This window comes from Carassius carassius, chromosome 2, assembly GCF_963082965.1.
Source record: "Carassius carassius chromosome 2, fCarCar2.1, whole genome shotgun sequence".
NCBI lineage: Eukaryota > Metazoa > Chordata > Actinopteri > Cypriniformes > Cyprinidae > Carassius > Carassius carassius.
In genome coordinates this window covers 37,854,601-37,879,436 of record NC_081756.1, presented here as the reverse complement: position 1 = coordinate 37,879,436, position 24,836 = coordinate 37,854,601, and the positions used below count along the sequence as shown (strand labels likewise).

The window sequence follows — 24,836 nt, the reverse complement described above, 5'->3', positions numbered from 1 at the left end:
TTTGAATGAGCTCCTGTTACATTATAATCCTCCACGTCCGCTACGTTCTCAAAACTCAGGCAATTTGATATGGATGTATGGAGAGAGAAATTTCCTGGTGGAAGATCCTTTACTTGGAGCAACAGGTCAGGATCCAGCCATTCACGTATTGATTTTTGGCTATTATCCAGTAACATTGATTGTTAATATCCATGCCACACCCCTTACTGACCATAGAGCAATTCATATTAACATCCAATTTAGTGCATCTAATACATTTTATAGATTTTGCTACTGGAAATTAAACAATTCCCTGTTAAACATTAAAAGGTTAAGGCTGAAATTATAGTTTTTATAAAGAAAAAACGTACTTCATTATAAACTTATTAATTCTTTTGGAAAAATTTCACATTCATAAATGTAAATTCAGCTCAAAAAAACCTTGTTTTGTACTTTTTATCCATGAAGTTGAACATTATATTAATCTGATTTCTGACTAAAACATCAAAAGGCTGTTAAAACTATCATCATATGGTCCTCCTTCTCTTTGTAATGACCTTTAAGCTTCCCCTGGCAATTTTGTTTTATTTTCTGTTTGCCTCTTTGTTTTTGTATGTTATTTATATTTTGGCTAATCATATGTGATTTGTACCCTTTATTTGCAAAAATAAAAAAATAAAAAATAAATAAATACAAATACACACTCCGGAGTCCATGCACTTAACTTTGGGACAAAGCTAAACACACACACACTCTCTCTCTCTATCTCTCCCTCTCTTTCTCCCACTTTCCTTTTTTTAATGGTGGGCATTTACGCAGCTGGTTAGATTGAGGAGAACGGAGGTGCACTCACTCTATTGGTTAGTAAGACTGTCACTCAAGGCTGACAGTCAAGCATATGCCCTCGAACAGAGTAATATCGCGTCCACATCGCAGGCTTTGTGATTAGCAAAATCGCGACGTCTCAAATAGCTGTTGCGATTCAATTTCGATTAAACGCAAAGCCCTAATTTAAATTATTAACCCTTGTGTGGTGTTAATTTTTTTGTTATTCAGCCAGTGTTCGTGGGGACTGGTGGACCCGCTGCATTTTGGGTTTTTTAATTCAACACAATTAAACAATTTTATGTTAAAATACTCAACAGATGTTTACTTAATCCCAATTACAAGCAATATAAACAGCATATATGGTTAATATTTTCTCTTTACCTTTGTTACCAACCTAGAATAATGAAAAGATCAGGAATTTTACTAACACCTCTCTCTCTCTCTCTCTCTCTCTCTCTCGCAAGGAGATACTATACTGCAACAGCATAGCACACTTACTTCAGGCTCTGCAAATTGTAGTTCTGTAGGTCAGGTGGATGGGGTACCACCATTCTCCTCCCGAATCCTCCTCATGATGGCTGCAGATGCTGGGGTTCTTGGAAGATGTTGTCTTCTCTGGATTTGAGGTTGTATCAGTGCTTTTCCCAGTTCCTTGAGAAAGAGGCGCCTCCTCTGGAGCTTCCTTCTGTTCCACTCTGGGTTCAGTCCCATCCAGATGACAAAGGCATTGTACACTGAGATGTCCAATATGTCAAAGAATATAACAAGTGGCCAGCATAGGGTCCTCCTTTTGCAGCTGTAGGCAGTCACCAGCTTGTCCGTGTTATCCACCCCTCCTTTTGTGGCATTATAATCCATGATGATCTTTGGTTTTTGATACTCTTGGCCACATATTCTTCCATCCCTGTGCAGTGTACTACTCATGAGTACCACATTCTTCCCTTTCTTTGGCACATAGGATAACAGGGACGTGTCAGCTGTGTACACAAATTTGGAAGACTTGACAGGTCTGTTTTTTGTAGTCAGCAGTTGGGGTGGGAGCTCTGTCTTGTTTTTCCGTATCGTTCCCACCATGGTCAGCTTCCTCTTTAGGAGCTCCTGTCCCAGCTTGTGTGAGATAAAAAAAATTGTCACATGTGATGTTGTGTCCACTGAGTCTTTGAGTCATGTCCAGGACAACTCTCATTCCTTGATTTTTTTCAGGGGCTCCTCCATCAGGTTTCCCTGTGTAGACTTGTAAGTTCCAAGCATATGAGGAAGTGGCATCACAGGTAGCCCAGATGTTTATACCATATTTGGCAGGTTTAGATGGTATATACTGCCTAAATGGCATCAGCTGCTCATCAATGGTGACATTAGGCCCAGGGTTGAAAAACAGGGTGATGGCAGCTAGCTTGTCTCTCTGCCATCGAGCTGGTCTGTCATCTCGGTTATCAAAGCGGATAATCCTGGAAATTATGTGGAAGTTTTCCAGAGACATTGTTGCACGGAAAAGTTCTCTGCCAGTTTCTGCATCCCAAAGGGATTCTGTGGATTCCCTTTTGGATCTAAAAACTCCAGCAAGGATAAGAACCCAAAAGTAGGCATGCAAATGTGTTTGATCCATCTCCTTCCACCTCTCTCCAAAAACACGCATTCCTTCTAAATTAGTGCAATCCAGAATGATTTTCTGTATGGAATCTGGGATGAAAAGCTCAAAAGAACACTTGATGTCCTGCACATGAGTAACTGCCATCCGTGTTGGCCCTGGTTCCATCCTTATCACATTGGCAACCATGCGGGGTGGCTGGATGCTGACAGGCTGGTCCTGGAGCTGGATGCTGACAGGCTGGTCCTGGAACTGGATGCTGATGGGCTGGTCCTGGAGCTGGATGCTGACAGACTGGTCCTGTGGCTTTTCTTCATTTTGGAACTAGGTGATGCTCAATCTCATTCTCTTCTTCAAAGTCACTGTCAGACTCTGAATTGAATAGGTGATCCTCACATTCTGAAACCTCTTCTTCTACATCATCAAAATCTGCTTCTTCAAAAAAATCAATTGCAAGGCCCTCTGAGCAGCGAATCTTTTGGCCATCTTGATCAGTTGTGATAAGAAACCACACTGGCAAAGCTATATTTATTGTGTCCTGCCCACAATTTAGAGAAAATAAATATTGGTTCCCACAAGACAAAGGGTAAAATGTGCAAGAATGTGAGAGCAGACGGTGTTGGTGCTTAAATTTTCCAACAATGTGGCAACCTTGTGCGGGAACTCTTGCACTCACACTCTCTCACACTTACATACAATCTCTCTCTCACACACACGACACACACATAACACACACACATATATATGTGGTTTATGGTGACTCTCCATATGCGTAATGGTTTTTCTAATGTACAAACTGTATAATCTACCCCCTACACTAACCCCACCCCTAAAATGTTGGCATTTTGTGAATTACAAAAAACACCATGTAGTATGTTTTTTTATGCCGTTTGTTTTATGAGGACACAGATGTCCTCATAAACCATGTTTATATTGTAATACCCATTATACACACTTGTGTCCTCATAAACCATATAAAAAAGAACACACACACACACACACACACACAATAACAGCAGGCCCGGACAGAGTGAAGGTACACAGAACCTACAAATTTCACCACACTCGCAAAGCTTATTATTTATTATTATTTATTGTGTCTTACAAGGGTTAAAACAAATTTAATATTAAATTATGAAAGTAATAAAAAATGAAATGATACTCTAAATATATAATTAAAGCCACTCACTAGATTTGTAAAAACACAGATTAATTCAGAAACGAAATGACACTTTGTGTTGCTCAGAGATTCAGCTTCACTGTGGATTTTTTGGAACTATTTTCTTTGGAGAAATAGAACAAAAACAGACAATATTGTCAGTATTGTGTTATAATAGTAAAATTATTTTATTTTATTTTTGTATTGTACTGTTGAATAAAGTCAATATCACATTTGCAATCGAGCAAATATTCAGGAAAATTGCAATTTTGGGCATTTTTTGCCAACTTATCTTGAATTTTTGTCACATTGTAACTGGATTCTAATAAACTATATCACAGTGAGTCATTGCCTTCCATCATGTCCATCACTAAGCAACTGCATGGAATGTAAGATAGCATACAGTTCTGGGCTGGGGTGCATTAAACGCATTTATCAATTAAACATTTTTTCCCCATTAATCAAACCAATTTAACATGTTAAATCAATAGCCTTTGTTAAAACATTATCAGAATTTGGCAAAAACTATGCATATGACCCTCGGTAATGGAAGTCCTGGTGACAGTGTGGACATTTTTGGTTAAAGTTATCATTTAATAAACGCATTGTGTACTTTCAGTCAGCAAAGTGGTGCATTGTTGAAGCTGAATATATACAGCTTAAAATGTATATTTTGAAATTCTGAAAAACTTTTATGTAAACTAATATTTTACTATGACCGGGTGGACATGTTAAGCTTGGCAACATGCAACTACAAACACGATATGATGAAAATTGGGAAATATAAGTGTAGATACTTAGTGTACTTGCAGCAGATGTTTTAACCTCGACTGAAGAAAGGCAAGTGGAGTGGAGTAGATCAGAGGGTTTCTTAAAGGAGCATTTACAACATCACGACGGGGTGGACAACAATTTCAGGGACACGAGCAAAATGCTTAATATTATTATGAAAATAAAATATAAATGAACAATCTGACTTTAAGTCAGTATATTTAAAAATTATTTAAACATTGTGTTATTTAATCAATTTTTACTTTAATTGAGATTAGCTGAGCTGTGTGAGGGACATGCCAAAATCACACACATCTAATCAAAGAAAATGGTATAAAATTAGAAAAATACATTTCTGTAGACTGTAGTTGTAGCTATATGTGTGCAAATGTTTGGTCATTTATCATCTAATTTCAGAATTCCATTCATATTATGTTCATGATATAAGTGATCCTGATGTGGACACCAAAGGCACATATATATATATATATATATATATATATATATATATATATATATATATATATATATATATATATATATATATATATATATACCAATTGAATCTTACAAAATATACTATTTTATAGAAAATCTATTATAATATACAGCAACAAGGTAGCCTACTCTATAAGGTCTTTTATTTTGATATGCAAACGCATTATTTCCGTTGCCGGCAGACCTTGAACATTCACCCGGTATCGACTCCTTCCTCTTCCGTCTACAGTGATAGCAGGTATGGCGGATTGTCTTTGTGCTGAAAATGTGAATGAAATATCTATTGTCATCTGCCGTTTTTGAAGATAAAAAATATATATATTCAGATTTATACGTGTAGTTCGCATTCTAACGGAGGATACCCCTGCCATATTAAGTTATTAGTGTAATTATGGATTTTGTTATTGCTTGAGTTGACGCTGGGAAGTTGTCATTCACTTCCCTTACAAACTCGAACGTATAAGATTACGATATTACAGTTGTTAAAATCTTACAACAAGAGTAAAGGTGTAACGCCGTTATATTCGTTGATTCGGGTGTAAACTGATATTTAACACGTTTGAAGATTTTTATCTTATAAGATAAATGGTGCTTATTCCGTTACTAAGCCTGAACTCCACACAGGCTTTGACATCTCTTGAACTTGCATAAAGATTGTGTAATTTTTCAGATCAAGATGGTGCAGCGCCTGACTTACCGACGTAGGCTTTCCTACAACACTGCCTCAAACAAAACCAGACTGTGAGTAATTACTGCATTGATGCAAATAGATTTTCACCATTGACCAACGACTTTCTACAATGTAATTTAGTGTATAATTATGCATACTTCTAAAGCTGTACTTAATGACTACGATATCACTCAGATCCCGTACGCCAGGTAACCGAATTGTGTACTTGTATACCAAGAAGACTGGCAAGGCACCCAAGTCGGCATGCGGAATCTGCCCCGGTAGGCTGCGTGGTGTAAGTGGTGCACTAGTTTTTTCCTGTGATCTTTTACTACGTCGTTATCCTGAGTATACTGATATGAATGGTGTTTGAGTATAGAGGCCAATAAAGCTGGTGAAAATGAGCAGTCTTTAAATTTCTTGGCTCTTGTTTTTTTAGGTGCAGCTTTGTTGTAGCGTAAATGGTATGTTTATCATGAGTTAAAGATTATTTAATAAAATAATTGGTATCATCTCTAGAGTAGTGCTTCCCAGCCTTTCTCAACTCAACTTGCGGCCCACACAACCAAACACATATGTTTGCGCGGCCCACTGCAAAAAAATTAACTGACCCCACTATTGATGGGTTAAAAACTTAGTACTCAGAAGCTAGATTGTTAACTGTCTTTGTTGAATGAACTGGCAATGAACAGAAAATAACTCAGGCTGGCACCGCTTGGCACAACTGCTGTTGTTCTGTAGCATACGCAGCAAAAATATCTAAGATAAATTGGCGGTTTATTCTTAAACCAATCGGCGAGCTCGAATAGTGGAAGCATAGTTACGGTTTAATATTTATTTTTTCTTAATTATATATGTGAAATTATGTTATGTTATGACTTAGACATTTTTACATATATGAACAATATTATTTCTTCTAATAGTAATTGAACTGAATTGAATTGAACACGTGATTTAAACCATGTTCTATTGTTTTTTCCTCAATAGATCCATGCTGTGAGACCTCAGGTACTTATGAGACTCTCAAAAACCAAGAAGCATGTCAGCCGAGCTTATGGTGGTTCCATGTGTGCCAAGTGTGTACGAGACAGGTAACTGACTGAGACGATTTCATTTGCCTGTTTATAAATAAGTCGATTCATAGTGGGTTCATACAAAAGTTTTTGACTCATCATAGGTAAAGTACATTTTATTTAGATGGCACATTTAAACACAGCAAAGTAGACCAACTATTATAACATTTCACTGGACTGGAGGATTGTCACTGGCTATGTTAACATACAACTAGGGCTGCACGATTAATCGCATGTGATTAGCAGTAAATCTCCATCATCTGCTTTCAAATGGAGCGGCACTTAATAGACAGAGCCGTAGTCGCTGACAAGCTACGCAATACTGTGTTCATAATCGCATGCGATCCATCTGCGATTATGAACGCAATATTGCGTAGCTAGTCAGCGAACTACGGCTCTGTATTAAGTGCCGCTCGATTTGAAACCAGGTGATGGACATTTACTGCTAATCACAGAACCGGCTTTACTAATGAGACACGCATGACAATCGCATGCGATTAATCGTGCAGCCCTACATACAACAAAATAATCTGTTTGTAATCGGATTGATGGCTCAGTCGGACTGAAAAGCCTTCAGGTAAACACCTTAATCAATTTGACTGAGTTTGATCTGAATGAAATTTTGATCGGATTGAAGGGGGTGATGTATTCCTCTTCTAATACAGGGCTTTAGAGTGTGACCAATTTGGTCGCACATGCAACCTAATTTCTAAATGGTGCGACAAAAAAAAAATACATAGGTCGCACCGCGTCACGTCATAGTCCAGGCCGGTGTCCTGACAATTTATCCTACCCATCAGATTTTCCTACAAGGGTTTACTCTGCATGCGCACATCAATATTGTGTCCTTTTTCTCATGCTAAACAACAATATTTAATGTGTTTGCTGTGGAGGGAGGAACTTCAGTGAACAAGAAATATGAGTCAGTGCATGGATTACGTGAACTAGAATGATTCGTTCACCTAAAAGATTGGTTCGACGAACCATCACTAGTGCAATTTCATATAGCCTATATTAAATATTTGGAATATATATTTTCATATTTTATTAGGTTCTTTGATAAGGTTACAATACAAAGGTCTAAAGCAACGTAACTTCCGTGATGTCCCCTATGCGCGGGTCGGGGCTGGTAAAGAAATGTTACTTTATTTGCAGGACGGGCCAAATAATTTTATAAAAGTGGGACGCGGGTTGGAAAAAAATCTGACCCGCGGATCTCTAGGCTGCATGTGCGAGCACAAGTGATACTGTGGCCGCCGGTCCACGACTGGTAGAAAAAGATGACGCTCACTAAAGATGACGCTCAATAAAGCTCACTGGCTGAGTTTTCTCCTCTGAAAGAAAATATTGCACAACTGACAGAATAAGTTGCAAAATTGCTTAAATTTATATTATTTATATTTTGATATTGAATCTTCTGAGTTCAGAAACATTGTGTAATATAGACACTTCATATTTTTATTCAAAGTTCAGAATCAAGATAAATTTATTACTCTTATGTTTCTTATGATAACAGATAATGCTGCTAAATTTATTCTTTCTTTCAAATTCTATCAAACCTTTACAATTAATTCAGAACGCGGCAGCAAGATTAATTTTTAATGAGCCAAAAAGAATACATGTCACACCTCTGTTTATCAATTTGCACTGGCTTCCACTGGCTGCTCGTATAAAATTCAAGGCATTGATGTTTGCCTACAAAACTACCACTGGCTCTGCACCCATTTACCTAAATTTTGTTACTTCAGACTTATGTGCCCTCTAGAAGCTTGCGTTCTGCAAGTGAACGTCGCTTGATTGTGCTTCTTTGGGATGGCACAAAGTCACTTTTACGGACTTTTAAATTAAATGTTCCCTCCTGGTGGAATGACCTCCCCAACTCAATCCGGACAGCTGAGTCCTTAGTCATCTTCAAGAATCGGCTTAAAACACATCTCTTCCATCTTTATTTGACCCTCTAACTTTAACACTCACTATTCTAATTCTATTCTTTAAAAAAATCTAACTACCTTTCTAATCTTTTTATTCTATTTTCTTTTAATTATGCATATGTGTGTATGTGTAAAGACCTCTAACACTAGCTTGCTCTATTCTTTTTTTATTCTATCTGTTTATATTATATTATTTAAAATCCCATGCTAGGTGTACTGTGTTAACCTAACTGAGACTTGTTATAGCACTTATATATCATTGCTCTTTTTGTTGTTTTTGATTGCTTCCACTGTCCTCGTCTGTAAGTCGCTTTGGATAAAAGCGTCTGCTAAATGAATAAATGTAAATGTAATAAATGTAATTAGCATTATTGTAAGATTAGGATTAAGGTTAGGAAAGGTGTAGACTTTAATGAAACACAATCTAATAGCTAGATTTTTTTTTCTGTTTTCTGTAGCTGTATTCTTTCTGGCTTTAACCGCAAAAGTAACACATTATTACTGTATTTGCATTACTGTATGGTAAGGGTATGTTTAGGGTTGTGGTAGGTGTAGACATTAGGGATGTTCATTTTGGTTATTTTTGCTAACCGACAACTGACGCTTGTTAACAGATTATTAACCGACAAGATTATTTTAAATTTGAGTTTAATTAAATTAGGATAAGTGTCTGTGACCCATTAAAAATACTAACATTTGTTTCCCAGGGATTAATTTCACATGTTCAAAAAGGAACAAAGAAAATAACCTGAGGATTCACATGGTCTTCATATCACATCACACACCTGCAGCACTTCTGCGAGTGGTGAGAAACATAATAAAGACAGTCTATATATAGCGGATAAATAGGCATATACGAGAAATATATTTTACTTGAATAATAAATTAAGAAAATGTTTTTTTTTTTTTGTTTGTTTTACGTGGATATTGGAACGTAAACGTATTTGGCATTTGACGTGTTCTTTTTTTAAATAGGCTACTGTTATTTGAAAGGATTTGTTGTGGGTTGAGGGGAACTAAAATCTATGTTTACGGTGTTCATTATAATGTTTGTTAGGGCTGCAAGATAAATTGCATTCGATGTTTAATGCGCATCTTGTCAGAAAAGCCGGTTCTGTAATCAGCAGTAAATCTCCATCACCTGCGTGCTGATAATATGAAAATACAAAATATGAATGTTTTTGCGCAGCTTGTCAGTGAACAACGGCTCTGTGTAGTTAATGCTGCTCCATGTGACAGCGCGCAGGTGGAGATTTACAGCTGATTAAACATTTTGTTTCAGCATTAGGCCTATTTCTGAATGAAATAAAATGTGACTCATTAATAGGCTACGTGACATATGATTTTTTTAAATACGTGTATTTTAACAATGCAGCAAACTTTTTTTTTCTTTTAATATTTTGATAAATTGCTGAAAATAAATTACTTTTTAAACCATTTAACTGATTGTATAAATCGGTCAAAATTCTCAACGGTCATTTAACAGTTAACCGTTTAAAATGAACATCCCTATTAGACATTTAATAAACCAGAATTTTACTGGTAGCATTTTTCATTGTTATTGTAGCCTACTACCCACTGTTTTATTGGGAGGTAGCAAAATCTAAAAAAAATTTAATGTCTGCAACACTGCCTTTTATTACATATGGGAGTTAAAAGCAATGTTTCCACCCTGCTCGGTCTTCTTCAGGCAGATGGTGAACACGTTTGATAAATGGATATATAGGCCTTACAATCAACTGAGGTAGCAAAATCTGACAGGTTAGGACAAATTGACAGAACAGTAGGCCTCACGCCTATTTTAGACTTACACTTACTATAATGTTTTAGACATCCATCATTAAGTGATGAAAAAAAAATTGCCGCGCTGGTGGAAACAACACGATACTGTGCTACCACGATTGTCAAGAGCGGCTCGATGGTGTTTAGTGTCCCGCAGCTGAACAGATCTACTTTCAGATACACGCAATAGGCTTAAACTTGTCGCAAAGCAATGGCAAGAGCAATTACCATAAATGTGACGGGGAGATAAGGAAATAGTAACTAGCATCATATCACATTCATGGCAGCCCGTCAAATAAGTTTTTGCCAGAAATGTATTACTACTGTTCAGCAGAATGTACATAGCCTACAACTATTAAAAAGAAATACATTATTTTTAAGGAATAATGACACATTTTGTCCATGTTTTTATTTTAAATGTAAATCCACTTTATCAAAAAATTGTTTGCTTAATTTTCAGTAACTAAAAGAAAAATGAAATGAATATTTTATGCCTTCATTTGATAACTAAAATTTTTTTAAAACATAACAGGATTTCTGAGGGTATTTTTTTTTTTTTTTTATAACCCCTTAACTGTCACTCACGTTTTTGAACATAGACTTTATAGTGCACGATCCAAACTTGAATTCATGAATGAAGACATTTTGTAACATGATGCTGATGTACCATTTACATGGTAATGCAATGTCTGATTTTAAAATGGGTTTTAAAGGATGAATTTTGAGATTTTAAGTTTTCAGTTGATATATCATTTCTGATGATTTCTAAAATGTGATAGAGGAAAAAGGCGACAAAGAAGTCTTTTTTTAAAATAAAGTTCAGTGCCCGGTTGCATGAAACTCCTTAAGTGAGGGTATCCCTGAGGGAGAAAAAATCCCTGAGGTAAGGGATTTCATTAAGAGCGTTGCAAGAAACCTCTTAACTGTCACCCTTACCTAAGTGTTTATACTTATCGTTTCACAGTAGTTTCTGACAACATACGGCAAAGATCGCTGCAGTTGCTATAGTTACTACCTCTAACAGTAAACAGAACATAACGAACCACAAATCCAAACCCTTGCTAAAATCACACTTGTATTAATATATTTTTGCTAGGGAGAGTACAAACATAACAGAAAACCAAAAAACGTCATCGTCTTCAAGGGGTTATTACGATCATTAAAAACACGCCTTGGTATTTCCTCCTCTTCAATTAACACCAAATCAGCCATCGTATTTTGAGTTTAAATTGACTTAAGGGAGCTGTTTTGGTCCCTTAAATGTATTACGGTGAAATGCTCACTAAGGACTTTGTAGCAACGCTTAAGGGAACACTTAGATAATTAAGGGGAAAAACTTAATAACATCCTTAAGTTCCTTAAGGAAACCCTTAGGGTTTTTTCATGCAACCCAAGTTTCACTAAGGGTGCCCTTAACCTTATATCTAAGGGATTTCTTAGCTTAAGGAGTTTCATGCAACCGGGTACAGAACTCCTGTTATGATTTAGATTTTTTGAAGGTGCACTCTTGTCATAAATTAATCTATTACAAAAAACAAAACAAAAAACATTGGTGAAATATATATTTTGGAGTCTTAGAAAATTAAGTTGTTTTTATGCATTTAAATAATTAGACATGCGAAAACACAGAATTAGGAAACAATAAAATATGGTGAAGAAAAAATAAAACATTTCATAGGGCCCTATACATGTAATTTTTGTAAAACTTTTCTTAAATTGATGTGAAAATTTATAAGTTTCCTTATTTTAAGTTAGACATGCTTTTTGATTAATACAATTTTAACCATAAAATAAGTGTCAAGAAAAATTAAAAAAACTGAATCCAGAAAAATTTAAGTGGAAAGAAAATTAATTTGGGAAAAAATAAAACCTAGGGCCCTACTTTAGATAGAAGTGATTTTCACAGATTATGATTATAATTTATTTCATTTAGTAGTCATTTTTAAAGTTTTCTATATATATATATTTATCATGTCTGCGAGGCATGTTTTCAGTGCATGTCGGTTCATATTTGTACACCTGTTAAAGACAACACGGCAGAAAGCACAACATTTTGTTGAAATTGAGTACACACAAATAAAAGTAGACCCTTTGCAGTTACAAATGATGTATTGCTCTTACCTTTATGATAAAAAATGACAGCTGAAAATTACACTGAAAAAAAGTGATCACACAGGCATCTCCATGTCCTGAAGCGTCTCTGTGCAAACTATTGGATATAGCACGCTTTTATCTAGGTTTAATGTTTAAACTGTTATATGCTTGAACTGTTTTATATCTATAGATTTTATTTGAGGCAAGTCGTGGTGATTTGAGAAGGCTTAATTGAAAGTTAAATAAACAGGCTCACTGTTGTATTCTGCTGGCCGTTTGGTCGGTTCTTAAAACAAACAAACAAAAAAACGAAACCTTATTTAACAAACAAAAAATGCTCCAAAGGTTTTTCTAAATTAACTGGAGTCTAAGGGTATTTTTGGGGCCTGGAGAAGTTTTGTCATGCCCTGACATTTGTGCTTTTTTCAGTTTCTTATAAATATCTAAATGGGTAAAGTCTAATATCACTGTAATCAGCACAAACTGGGCTATAATAATTTGTGAAATGCATGTATGTACATGGTTGTATTTTTGAGAAAAATATTATGCGTGGTTAGTGAAAAACTAAAAATGTTAAATCACTTGAATAAGGCAAAAAAACACACAGAACATTGCATAATGAGGCCATCCTTAAAAATAATCTTGTTTGCCGTAACCCAACCGACCCTGTCAATTTAGGGCCGACTCAATTTTTTTTTTTTTTTTGCTTTTAGTCCGACCGACTTGCCGATTGTAAATTTGCGTTAAGACTTGTTTTTTACTCCTCAAACAAATACAAAAGCAATAAAATAATATTTATTATATTTAAGTATTGTAAATATATAAATTTCCTAGGCCTACATACAAATGAAGGCTATCTTCCTTAATTAAAAAAAACCCTGTGATGTCATCTATGTCACACTATGCCTGCGCTTCGTCTCCTCTCATTCACTGTCAGAGTCAATGGTTCGCGCTTGATGATGGCTGCGGCTGCAGTAAACAAAATGTTCGCGGTCACTGTTCAAAGTCATACTGGTTCGGGCACAATAATACATCTAAAAAATGCATTAAAACAGCTCGACACAGCTTTAACTTGGCACAAAGTTCTGGAAAAACTGTGCCCAGATCTTTTCCCATCCCTTATCCCGTCTTGTCTAAAACTGTGACCGTGTCGACTGTCACTTTATGTTCGAAAATCTATTGCACGAATCGACCAACACAAGATTTTTAAAAACGAAAATAGGAAATTGATTTTAACGACCTTCTCTCAGAGCGCGTCCAGGTTTTTTTTTTTTTTTTTTTTTGAACACGCGTCACATAGCAATTGCAGCTTCGGACAAATGCATAAAAGCAAATAATACTTCTGCACAATGTTTCTCTTTTTACAACAGAAATGTGAATTCTGCCGGTATTCAGACGGTCTCATGCATACAGATCCAGATTCGGACTAGAATCGCCTAGGGCTGTCAAAATAGCTGAAAAACTAAATTCAAATTTTTTACTTATATGATCAAAATTCGAATTGTATTCAAATTTAAAATGCATAATTTCAGTTAGGGTGAAGAAAAGCCTTTTGCTTCTCTTCTGAGGCCTCAAGCAAAATCGAGCAAAATATTACAGCACGTTTATTCAAAGCATTAGAATACATGACTGAAAAAAACATTTAAAATAATTTTTATGAACCAATTATTACGTTGCTTAAAGAACTATAAACAGAACAGCGTCTTGTATACATGCATTGTTAAATAAAAAGGGCGGAAAACCAGTTCACACAGAATAATTTTTTTTTTCATTTAAAAACGTGAGATGCAGTGGGATGGGGAACAAAAACCCAACATAAAGTCTAGAGATATTTTTATTAATTTTACATGTCTTTCTAAACATGCGGCTCTCTTGTGCGAGATGCTAGTCCAACGGTGTCCCTCTAGAAAATGCGCGAAATATGCGTTCTGTGTGAACGGCTTGGTTTCAGTATTGATGTAAACAAGATCTTCTCCACATTGATGGCTTCAACTGTATAGGCTAACATAACCTCATAATGCAATGCCACATACATCGTCATCGCATTTCGTGCGCCACTGATAAAGATCAAGTATACTTCGGCCGTCCGCACACTGTCCTTTTCGTCATCCGCGTGCGGGCATTTTTTGAGACCGCGCGGACGGTGCGCGTACACGAGGTGAAAGCTGAGACAGCAGCTACTGCGTGTCGAGCTCGTCCGCCTTTGAAATTTGTGTAGACACGGCTGTGCGCACAGCGAGATGGAATGGAACACGGACTGTGAAGTACCGGGGTTCATAAGGCAGCTTCCTTATATTACCTATATTTGGTGTTATTTGCCGTATAAAACTTTAGACATGCAAAATCGATTTTACAATCGATTCAATGAACACTTGTCACTCAAATCAAACAGGATTTTTTTTCACAAAAGTGACAACCTAAGAAAGCAAACAGTCTCTCATTTGTAGGTTGCATTGATACCTAGCGTTGGATGAGTAAAACAGTATAACAATACCTCATTTTTTTTTTTCTTCTCACCTGAAATTCGTGCAATAAACATGTTTTTGACAAAGATTTTAATTTGTTTGTGGTCTATATAGCCTGCATCAAAATGAGGTTTGCAATTATGCGCCCAAAGGCACGGGTTGAAGACCCAGTCAGTGACGCCACGATATGCTAATTTGTTTAAATTCATACCTACGTCATCACCAAAATGTTCCTTTTTTTGTTTACATTGAAACTTGAAAAAAAAAATATAGACCAACCTACCGACCCTTTTAAAAAAAAAAAAAAAAAAAATGACTGTTACTGCAAACCAAAATATTTTTAAGGTTGGCCTGAGCTGCATAATGAGCCTTTAAGTCAGCTTGTGTCACTGAGAGGGAAGAGTTACAAGAAAGAATGTGAGAACAAAATAAATCTATATAATTATGTTCGTAGTTTATTTAGAATAAATTTAATTATCCCACAACATAATTTAATATCCCCTTGGGGGAGCAGTTAAACAGTTTATTAGGAACAATCAAAGCTGACTTTCAAACTATTTTTTTTTTTTTGCATCATTACTCCAGTCACACAATCCTTCAGAAATCATTTTGACAATCTTATTTTCTACAAAAAACATTTATTGTTAATATTATTATTATTATAATTAATGTTGAAAAGAGCTGAGAATATTTTTCTGTTTTTTTTAGGGGGGATAAATTTAAAGAACAACATTGTTACATTTATTAGTTATCTTTATTTGTTACATTTATATTATTTACATCAAGCTATTGAATGATATAGTATTGTATATTGTTATTGAAACTTCATAATATTTCACTTGATTATACATTGAGTCAGGAATTATAGTTTGGAAAAAGTCTTTAGAAAAAGTCTAACTAGTACTAGTTTTCAAATAACGTGTAAACATTTTACAAGTATATAAATAAATAGAGACTTACACATGTTTATTATCTCTGCTGAATAAAGTGCTTCGTTCTTTTTTTTCCTGAGGAAATCCAAATCTCAAATCCTGAATTATGTGAATTATGTCTTATTCCTCTCCTCGCGAAGCAAACAGTAAAATAAAAAAACTTGAACAGTCTCGCTGCTTTTTCTTCTGTGTGGGCGTATTCAAGCCGCGTGCTTCAGTCTGAATCTGAATAGCGCGTTCAGCGCGGGGCGTGGTCTCAGAAGATAATGAAGAGAGATGTGAAAAACGTACATCGCGTACATGGATTACTTTATCACAGAATATTTGTTTTCGGCGGCACATGTCAAGCTTTCTATAGATATCTCTCTCATGTCTCTTCGTTGAGTATTCACGGAGTTAGTTCATTTTAATGACGTATTTGTAAATGAAGATCAGCGCTGACAAAGGCTGCAGACAGCACACCTTGTTTATCTTTATAAGTGCACAAAGTTTTGTTATGACTGTATACAAATAAAAAGTAGACCCTTTACAGATTCGATTGATGTATTGCTCCTATCCGTACGATCCAAACTAAAAGTGTAATTTAAGTTCTTTTCGGGGTTATCAGGAGAGAAAAGGACTCATAACGCGTATACGCGTTAATTGACTCCAGAGGGTTAAAAATGTGTCACCTCACCTCGGCTAGTCCTTCTGATATGTGCCGCTGGCTCTGATGTCTCTTTAGTGGTTAAACATAAAATATAATTCATTTTAGGTAAATCTAACAAGTAATCTTTGGTCTGTATTAATGTATGTTAAAATGAAAATAAAAAATGCAAATTTATATAATTTCGTTTCATTGTTATGGCTGTATATATACACATTTCCCTGAACTGAGTACATTTCTGCGGTTATTATGTTCAAATGAAAACGAAAGGAGGCAGTGGTATTTTATATCCTATTTTGTTTTATTGTAAATATACAGAGAGGAAAATTGCAGTAGCAAAGGCGAGCTGACTGATGTTAAGACGCTGCTGTTTGCAGAATTACCGGATTTTCGTCATTGCAGACATCACACTTCCCAGTCGAATGCACAAAGTCTGAACTACTGAGGATGCAAGTCCAAAATCAGCATACTTTGTATTGAGAAACGCGTGCAGACCTACATCACCAGACTAGTTGCCTAATCTTTGCGTAGGCACGATAGTAGATAAATCAATTAATTTTCGGCTGGGATTTTTCAGTTTTTATTTAAATGTAGCATGTCATGTCATGATGTGGGGTTAGTCTGGAGCACAGCCTGTGGACAGCCCGTGGTAGAAAACACCCTCTCCGATGGCACAGATGTCCCGGGAATAAAGAAATAACGTCTCGCTAGAGTGACCAGCTTTGGGAAGCGCCTTGCATTTGCTTGTGGATGTTTGCGTCTCAGTTGATACAGCATTGTACTTTCACAACCGTTGTACTTTATTTTCAAGTCAAGTCAAGTCACCTTTATTTATATAGCGCTTAAAACAAAATGCATTGCGTCAAAGCAACTGAACAACATTCCTTAGGAAAACAGTGTATCAATAATGCAAAAATGATAGTTAAAGGCAGTTCATCATAGAATTCAGTGATGTCATCTCTGTTCATTTAAATAGTGTCCGTGCATTTATTTGCAATCAAGCCAACTAAGCAAGCCAGATGCAACAGCGGCAAGGAACCGAAACTCCATCGGTGACAGAATGGTTTGGTTTAATACTGCGTCACATATTTTGCAAGTAACTTCGTTGCCCTTTCTGTTGAAATGGGCCTACTTTTCGCTCACTTCATTTGGCTTGCTCAGCTAAATATGTCTGTAGCAGACCTGCCAACATGTATGCATTTTTCGTACTCTGCACGCATTTTGACCCAAAAGTACGCTTGTACGATTTGCTGCTCTCTAGGTACGCATTTTGTTGCTTCTCGCATTTCGCCGATTTCAGTTTCTATGCAATCTATGACGCTGATTCTGCCGCTGAGCCACAGCGTGTAAGTGGAGTGAAAAGCTTTCGGCCAATCAGAGCACTGCATGTTAACCCGCCGCCCACCTCCTATCCACAAGCTTAGTTGGGAGTTAGAAAAGTGGTGGAATAGCTTGAAATCTAGAAGGTTTTAGACAGGCCAGGTGCTGATTAACGTAAGATAAAGGTAACAGTTAGGCTATGTTTAGCCTAATTGAATTTATGAACATTAAAAATGACCTTGACATCATAACAAGCAGTCCAGCTGTGACGAGCTCAGTTCAGTTCACGCGTTCATGTAGGCTAACATGTAACGTTAAGGGTGGCGCTGCCAATAACACACCTAAAAGCTGTCACAAAGAACCGGCAAAAGCAATGATTATGAATATTTTATATTTTATGAATATAATTATTAATAAACAAGTGTTTTCTGTATCAATGTTGTCGACTGCAAAGATAAAGTTGACGATGCTGTCTCGCGATCTTCGCAGTAGTGAAAGCGCCAGAGAAATGCACATTTCATACGGATTAACATTACATAAGCAGAGAGCAGTCATTTTTCTTTCGTTTTGAATTGTTCTGTTCAAACCTCTTGAGTCGTTTAACGTGTATACGCGTTATGAATCATTTTCTCCTGATAACCCCGAAAGTAATTTAAATTACACTTTCAGTTTTGAACGTACAGATAAGAGCTATTAATACATCAATCAAATCTGTAAATGGTCTACTTTTATTTGTATACAGATATAATAACAACAAAGCTTTGTGCACTTATAAAATAAAACAAACAAGGCGTGCTGTCTGCAGCCTTTGTCTGCGCTGATCTTCATTTACAAACACGTCATTAAAATGAACTGTAACTCCGTTAATACTCAACGAAGAGACATGAGAGAGATATCTATAGAAAGCTTGACAAGTCTACTTTTAAACTAAACAAGTGCTGCCGAAAAAAAATGTTCTGTGATAAAGTAATCCATATGTCTGTTTTTCATGTCTCATTCATTATCTTCTAATTCGATCACGCCCCCCCGCGCTGAACGCTCTATTCAGATTCTAATGTTAAAGTTTTTTTTTTTTTTTTATTGTACTGTTTGCTTCGCGATGAGAGGAATAAGATATAATTCACCCCAAAATGTGATTTGGTTGAGTATTTGAGATTTCCTCAGAAAAAAAAGAATGAAGCACTTTATTCAGCAGAGATAATAAACATGAGTAAGTCTCTTATTATTTATTTATATACTTGTAAAATTTTTACACGTTATGTGAAAACTAGTACAAGTTAGACTTTTTCCAAACTATAATCTCTGACTAAATGTATAATCAAGTGAAACATTATGAAGTTTCAATAACAATATGCAATACTATACCATTCAAAAGCTTGATGTAAATAATATAAATGTAACAAATAAATGTAACTGTAACAAATGTAACAAACAATGCCTTTTCTTTCAATTTATCCCCCCCCCCGAAAAACCTGAAAAAAAAAAAAGGATTCTCCGCTCTTTTCAACATTAATAATAATCTATTAATATGAGCACAGAGAGGTTTAGTTCTCTGGTGACAAGAAAAGTCATGATTGCCTCCAAAGGCAGCATTTGTTACAAAGAGACTTTCACTGATGCACTACTTAAAAAAGCCAAATCTGCAACCTTTAACGAGTTAAACAATAGTTTAAACACTATGCATGGAAAATTATTTAAAAAATTGTTGCTTGTTTTTAGCAAACTGATTTTGATATTGATAACTGCTGGTTTTGCACATTTATTAAATGTTTTGATTTATTTATTTAGAAAGAATGTCCTCAGTTTACTTTTATTTCTGACAAGATTTTCAGGTGGAAGAAGTTTCCATGGGCTATGCCTCCTGTACAAAATGTTCGGAGTGATTGCAGTAATTGTATAACATTTATGGTTTACTTGTATATGTTATGGAGTAACTAATAAATCTTAATTGGTGAAAGGATATTAGGTGTATAACATGTATTATAGTGTTAGGTATCTCATAGGTTTCTCACAGGTGTGTGTGCAACGGTGGAGCATACATTGGCGGTGGGCTGTTAGGTTCTCGCGTGCGTGCCTGCTGGTTGTAGTACTCATAAAATTTCTTCAAGGTTGGCAGGTATGCTGTAGGCATGTGATTGTGTGAGTTAACACACACACACACACTCGTTTTCTCCTTTCCAAAGTGCTCGGGCAGCTGCTCCTGAGACGTCTGTCATTGCCAAGCATCCATCAGCTGCGATATCCGTTACAACAAGGAAATTTCAGTAATGGATTTCCACCACTGAAAACCCCTTTGTAACGAAGTAAAAAAAGAAAGAAAAAAATCCTCTGCAGTGTCACTACAAAATAAATAAATAAAAACAAGAGAACATCAATGTGGAGAAGATCTTGTTTACATCAAAACTGAAACCAAGCCGTTCACACAGAACGCATATTTCGTGCATTTTCTAGAGGGACACCGTTGGACTCGCATCTTGCACAAGAGAGCCGCATGTTAAGAAAGACATGTAAAATTTATGTATTTTAATTTTCTAAAAATATCTCGAGATTTTATGTTGGGTTTTTGTTCCCCATCCCACTGCATCTCATGTTTTTAAATGGAAAAATGTATTCTGTGTGACTGGTTTTCCGCCCTTTTTATTTATTTAACAATACATGCATACATGACGCTGTTTTGTTTATAGTTCTTTAAGCAACTTAATAATTGGTTCATAAAAATTATTTTAATTTTAAATATTATGTTGTTTTTTTTACAGTCATGTATTCTAATGCTTTGAATAAACGTGCAGTAATATTTTGCTCGATGTGCTATCTTGAGGCCTCAAGATATTGAGAAGAGTATTAGATGTATTAGACTAGACGGGAGAAGGGATGGGAAAAGATCTGGGCACAGTTTTTCCAGAACTTCATGCCAAGTTAAAGCGGTGTCGAGCTGTTTTAATGCATTTTTTAGATGTATTATGGTGCCCGAACCCGTATGACTTTGAACAGTGACCGTGAACATTTTGTTTACTGCAGCCGCAGCCATCATTACCAAGCGTGAACCGTTGACTCTGACAATGAATGAGAGTATGAGACGAAGCGAACGCACAGGCCATAGTGTGACATCCGTTAACCAATTGTGTAAACATAGATGACGTCACAGGTTTTTTTTTAATTAAGGAAGATAGCCATCGTTTGTATGTAGGCCTAGGAAATTTATATATTTACAATACTTAAATATAATTAATATTTTATTGCTTTTGTATTAGTTGTTTGAAGAGTAAAAAAAAAATTGGTCTGTCTTAACGCAAATTTACAATCGGCAAGTCGGTCGGACTAAAAGCAAAAAAAATAAAAAATTTAGTCGGTCCTAAATTGACAGGGTCGGTCGGGTTACGGCAGACAAGAATATTTTTAAGGATGGCCTCATGGTACTCAAAGTTTGGGGGCAGTTATAATGAAATTTAGAAAAATGCTAATAACATTTGCTTACATTAACCTATTGGAATCGGACTGATATTAAGTGCATTCCTTGGATCATGATGAGAACATCCATTACAGATTTTACCAATATTGGCTGAACTTCCTGTCCACCATTTTGATTCATGTTGACAACCTACTTTTTCAAAAAAGATGCCAATATGCACCTGAGGGCTGTATCTCTGCAAAGCCTTGACATATTTACACCAAACTTTGTATTGTCACCTCACACTGACCATGCCACATCAATTTGGTAACAGCGTCACCTATTGGTTACACTTGATAAAGAGATAAATCATACTACTAGAGGTTATTTGATTTTTCAGCCATTTAAATTACAATCATCCTAAAATTGCTTTTATTGCTCGTTGCATTTGGTCTGATGATCCATGCCATGCTTAGAACCTCAACTTGCCGCTGGAGTGCTTGGCCCCATAACTATATTTTAGATTTAATGTTTATTTCATTTATTTTTTGATGTTTTAAGTTTAAATTTCAGCTCAGTTAAGCACTTTAAGCACCAACACTTTTTCAGTAAGTTACCATTCTTGTAAAATTGTGCTTCAAATAAAGAACTTTGTTGACCAGATTGTTAATTAGTCATTTAGGCTTCAAGTCAATATTGCCTATATGGACAGTGATTTTAAAAAAGTGAACTTGTAAAACTGTGGTGTGGTGCGATGCGGTCAAAAATTTGGGGGCACCTGACTTTTGTGCTGGTGTACGCAAGTAAAAAAGTTTGGCTAGAGCCCGGTAATATGATTGAGAGTGCATGTAAACATTAGATCGGATTGAACCATGAAACTTAAAGGACTAATCATGTGCAATGACGCAGAAATAACGTAATTACGTATTTATTCCTTTTGAATAAAGTGCTGTATAAATGCATGTCCTCTCATTATAAAACCCTACTTTCACTCTGCAACTGTGAAGCAGGACACCATTGTTTTGGACACTCCAAATACACCATAAATGGATAAATATTAATTCTGCTGTTAAAAACAAATAAAGAGAAAAATTATGACAGGGTTGAATGCTGTAGGTAAACTCTTAAATGCTTTTTGTGAGCTAATGATCCACATCCGTTGTCTTTTCAGGATCAAACGAGCTTTCCTAATTGAGGAGCAGAAAATTGTGGTCAAAGTACTGAAGGCCCAGGCACAGAGCCAGAAGTCTAAGTAGAAGTTGATTTGTACTGTTTAAATAAAATAATAATTGAAAGCACTGTTTTGTGTCCTTATTTGCCAATAAAGGTGAATTACCATAATATAATAGTGGCAGGAATTTAAATTATGTTTTGGAAATGAGTAAATATTTTGTTGATAGAATGGTAAGCTAACCCAGTTCCTTTACAAAATGAAGAAAAAAAAAACTTCTTAACCTAATTCCACAAAGTAGTTTTTCTAGGCAACTAAAATGTATCATCACATTTGTAGTATTCAGGAACTTTTTTGCATCTCTAAACTTGACATACTGTGTATACTCTGTACATATTGTGTGTGTATGTATATATATAAACTGGGTTTATGAAGTTTATATATATAAACCTCAAAGACTGTCTTCCACCCACACCAATTTGCCTACCGTAAAAATAGGAGCACAGAGGATGCAGTATGCACAGTGCTGCACTCTACTTGGACAATAAAAACAGGTATGTACGGATGTTGTTTCTTGACTTCAGCTCAGCATTTAATACTTTCATTCCCTCCGAGCTGACCACGAAACTTCGAGACCTGGACATTAACACCTCCCTCTGCACCTGGATTATGGACTTTCTGACCAACAGACCTCAGCATTTTAGGTCAGGCCACACCTGCTCCATCACACTCAACACCGGCATACCACAGGGCTGTGTGCTGAGCCCATTCCTTTACTCCCCTTAACACCCACGACTGCAAGCCTGTGCATGGATCCAAGTCCATCATTAAGTTTGTAGATGACACCACATTGATTGGCCTCATCAGAGACAACGATGAGACTACATGGAAGAGGTACAGCACCTGGTCACATGGTGCGCTGACAATAACCTGCTCAACACCAGGAAGACAAAGACATTGTGGACTTTAGGAAGAAGAAAGCAAGCATGCATGACCCCATCCACATTAACAGGATGTTTGTTGAACGTGTCTCCAGCTTCAAGTTCCTGGGAACCACTATCTCGGAGCACCTGTCCTGGACCATAAACAACTCCAGCCTGGTCAAGAAGGCTCACCAGCGCCTCTTCTTCCTCAGGACACTGAAGAAAAACCAGCTGTCTTCAGCCATCCTGGTGAACTTCTACCGGTGTGTGATCGAGAGCATCCTGACCAGTTTGTCAGTCTGGTATGGGAACTGCTCAGTTGCTGACCGCAAGGCACTGTAGAGTGGTGGAAACTGCCCAAAGCATCACGGGGACACCACTTCCTGCTATTGAGGACATCCAGAGGAAAAGCTGTCTACTCCTCTCACCCTGACCACAGACTGTTTAACCTCCTGCCCTCCAGGAGGCGCTTCAGGAGCCTCCGGACAAGGACCAGCAGACTCGGGAATAGCTTTTCCCCACAGCTGTCTCCTTACTGAACTCTGCCCTCTGACACCCCCGACACAGCAACCACAGACTCCTCAATCATCCTCATCTCTACATCTGATTGATTTATATACAAACAAGCACAAAACAGTGAACCTGTTATTACTTGCACTACTGTCTGTTCATCCAGAATACAGAGTGATCCATTTGCACACTGAAATGTTCATATTTTCATAGTTTCTGCCTATAGTGTAAATACACTTTTACATAATCCATCTGTATAATATGTTTATAGTACACCTATGTGTATCATGCTGATAGTATTTAAAATCTGTAAATTATGTCCATAATACAGACATAACTACATATTTATTGTACATTTAACATCGAAGACCTTGTATATTCTGCACTTCTGTTTCGATGCTAGCTGTATTTCGTTGCCTTGTACCTTATATGTGCAATGACAAAGTTGCAGTTAATCACTGCAGACAAGCCATCTGCGTTTCAGAGTAGCGCGGTCACGACATCTGCGCTACCAGCAGAGGTTGTACTTCCTTCGCCAGCTGAGGAAGTTTAAACTGCCACAGGAGCTGCTGAAACAGTTCTACTCCACCATCATCGAATCCATCCTCTGCACTTCAGTAACTGTCTGGTTCAGCTCAGCTTCTAAATCGGACCTCAGAAGACTACAGAGGGTAGTATGGACTGCGGAGCGAATCATCGGTACAACCCTCCCATCTATTCAAGAACTGTACTTATCCAGAGTGAGCAAAAGGGCTGTTAAAATCACTCTGGACCCCTCACATCCAGCACACTCCCTCTTTGAACTGTTGCCATCTGGTCGACGCTACAGAGCACTGAGCACCAGAACGACCAGACACAGGAACAGTTTCTTCCCTCAGGCAATCCATCTTATGAACAGCTGATAATAACTGTGGGACACACTACACTATTTATATTTATATACACTACACTTATTTATCCAACACACATACTTAGCGTACACTTAAATCTTTTGCACATAATATACATGTACATACATGGAACACACTACACATATTTATATACACATACACTTATTTATCCAACACACATACTTAACGTACACTTAAATTTTTTGCACATAATATAC

At 36.6% G+C, this 24,836-nt stretch overlaps 1 protein-coding gene and 1 pseudogene across 1 annotated transcript; one reads left to right on the top strand and one right to left on the bottom strand.

Moving 5' to 3' along the window:
• Positions 1–1,335: 1,335 nt before the first annotated feature.
• Positions 1,336–3,922, bottom strand: LOC132099022 (piggyBac transposable element-derived protein 4-like; annotated as a pseudogene).
• A 1,088-nt stretch (positions 3,923–5,010) lies between these two features.
• Positions 5,011–22,419, top strand: LOC132109505 (large ribosomal subunit protein eL34-like). Its single transcript, XM_059515636.1, has 5 exons — positions 5,011–5,061; positions 5,494–5,564; positions 5,689–5,788; positions 6,481–6,584; positions 22,296–22,419. The coding sequence occupies exons 2-5, from the start codon at positions 5,500–5,502 to the stop codon at positions 22,378–22,380; spliced, it is 354 nt and encodes a 117-aa protein (XP_059371619.1). The 5' UTR covers positions 5,011–5,061; positions 5,494–5,499; the 3' UTR covers positions 22,381–22,419.
• The last annotated feature ends 2,417 nt before the right edge of the window (positions 22,420–24,836 follow it).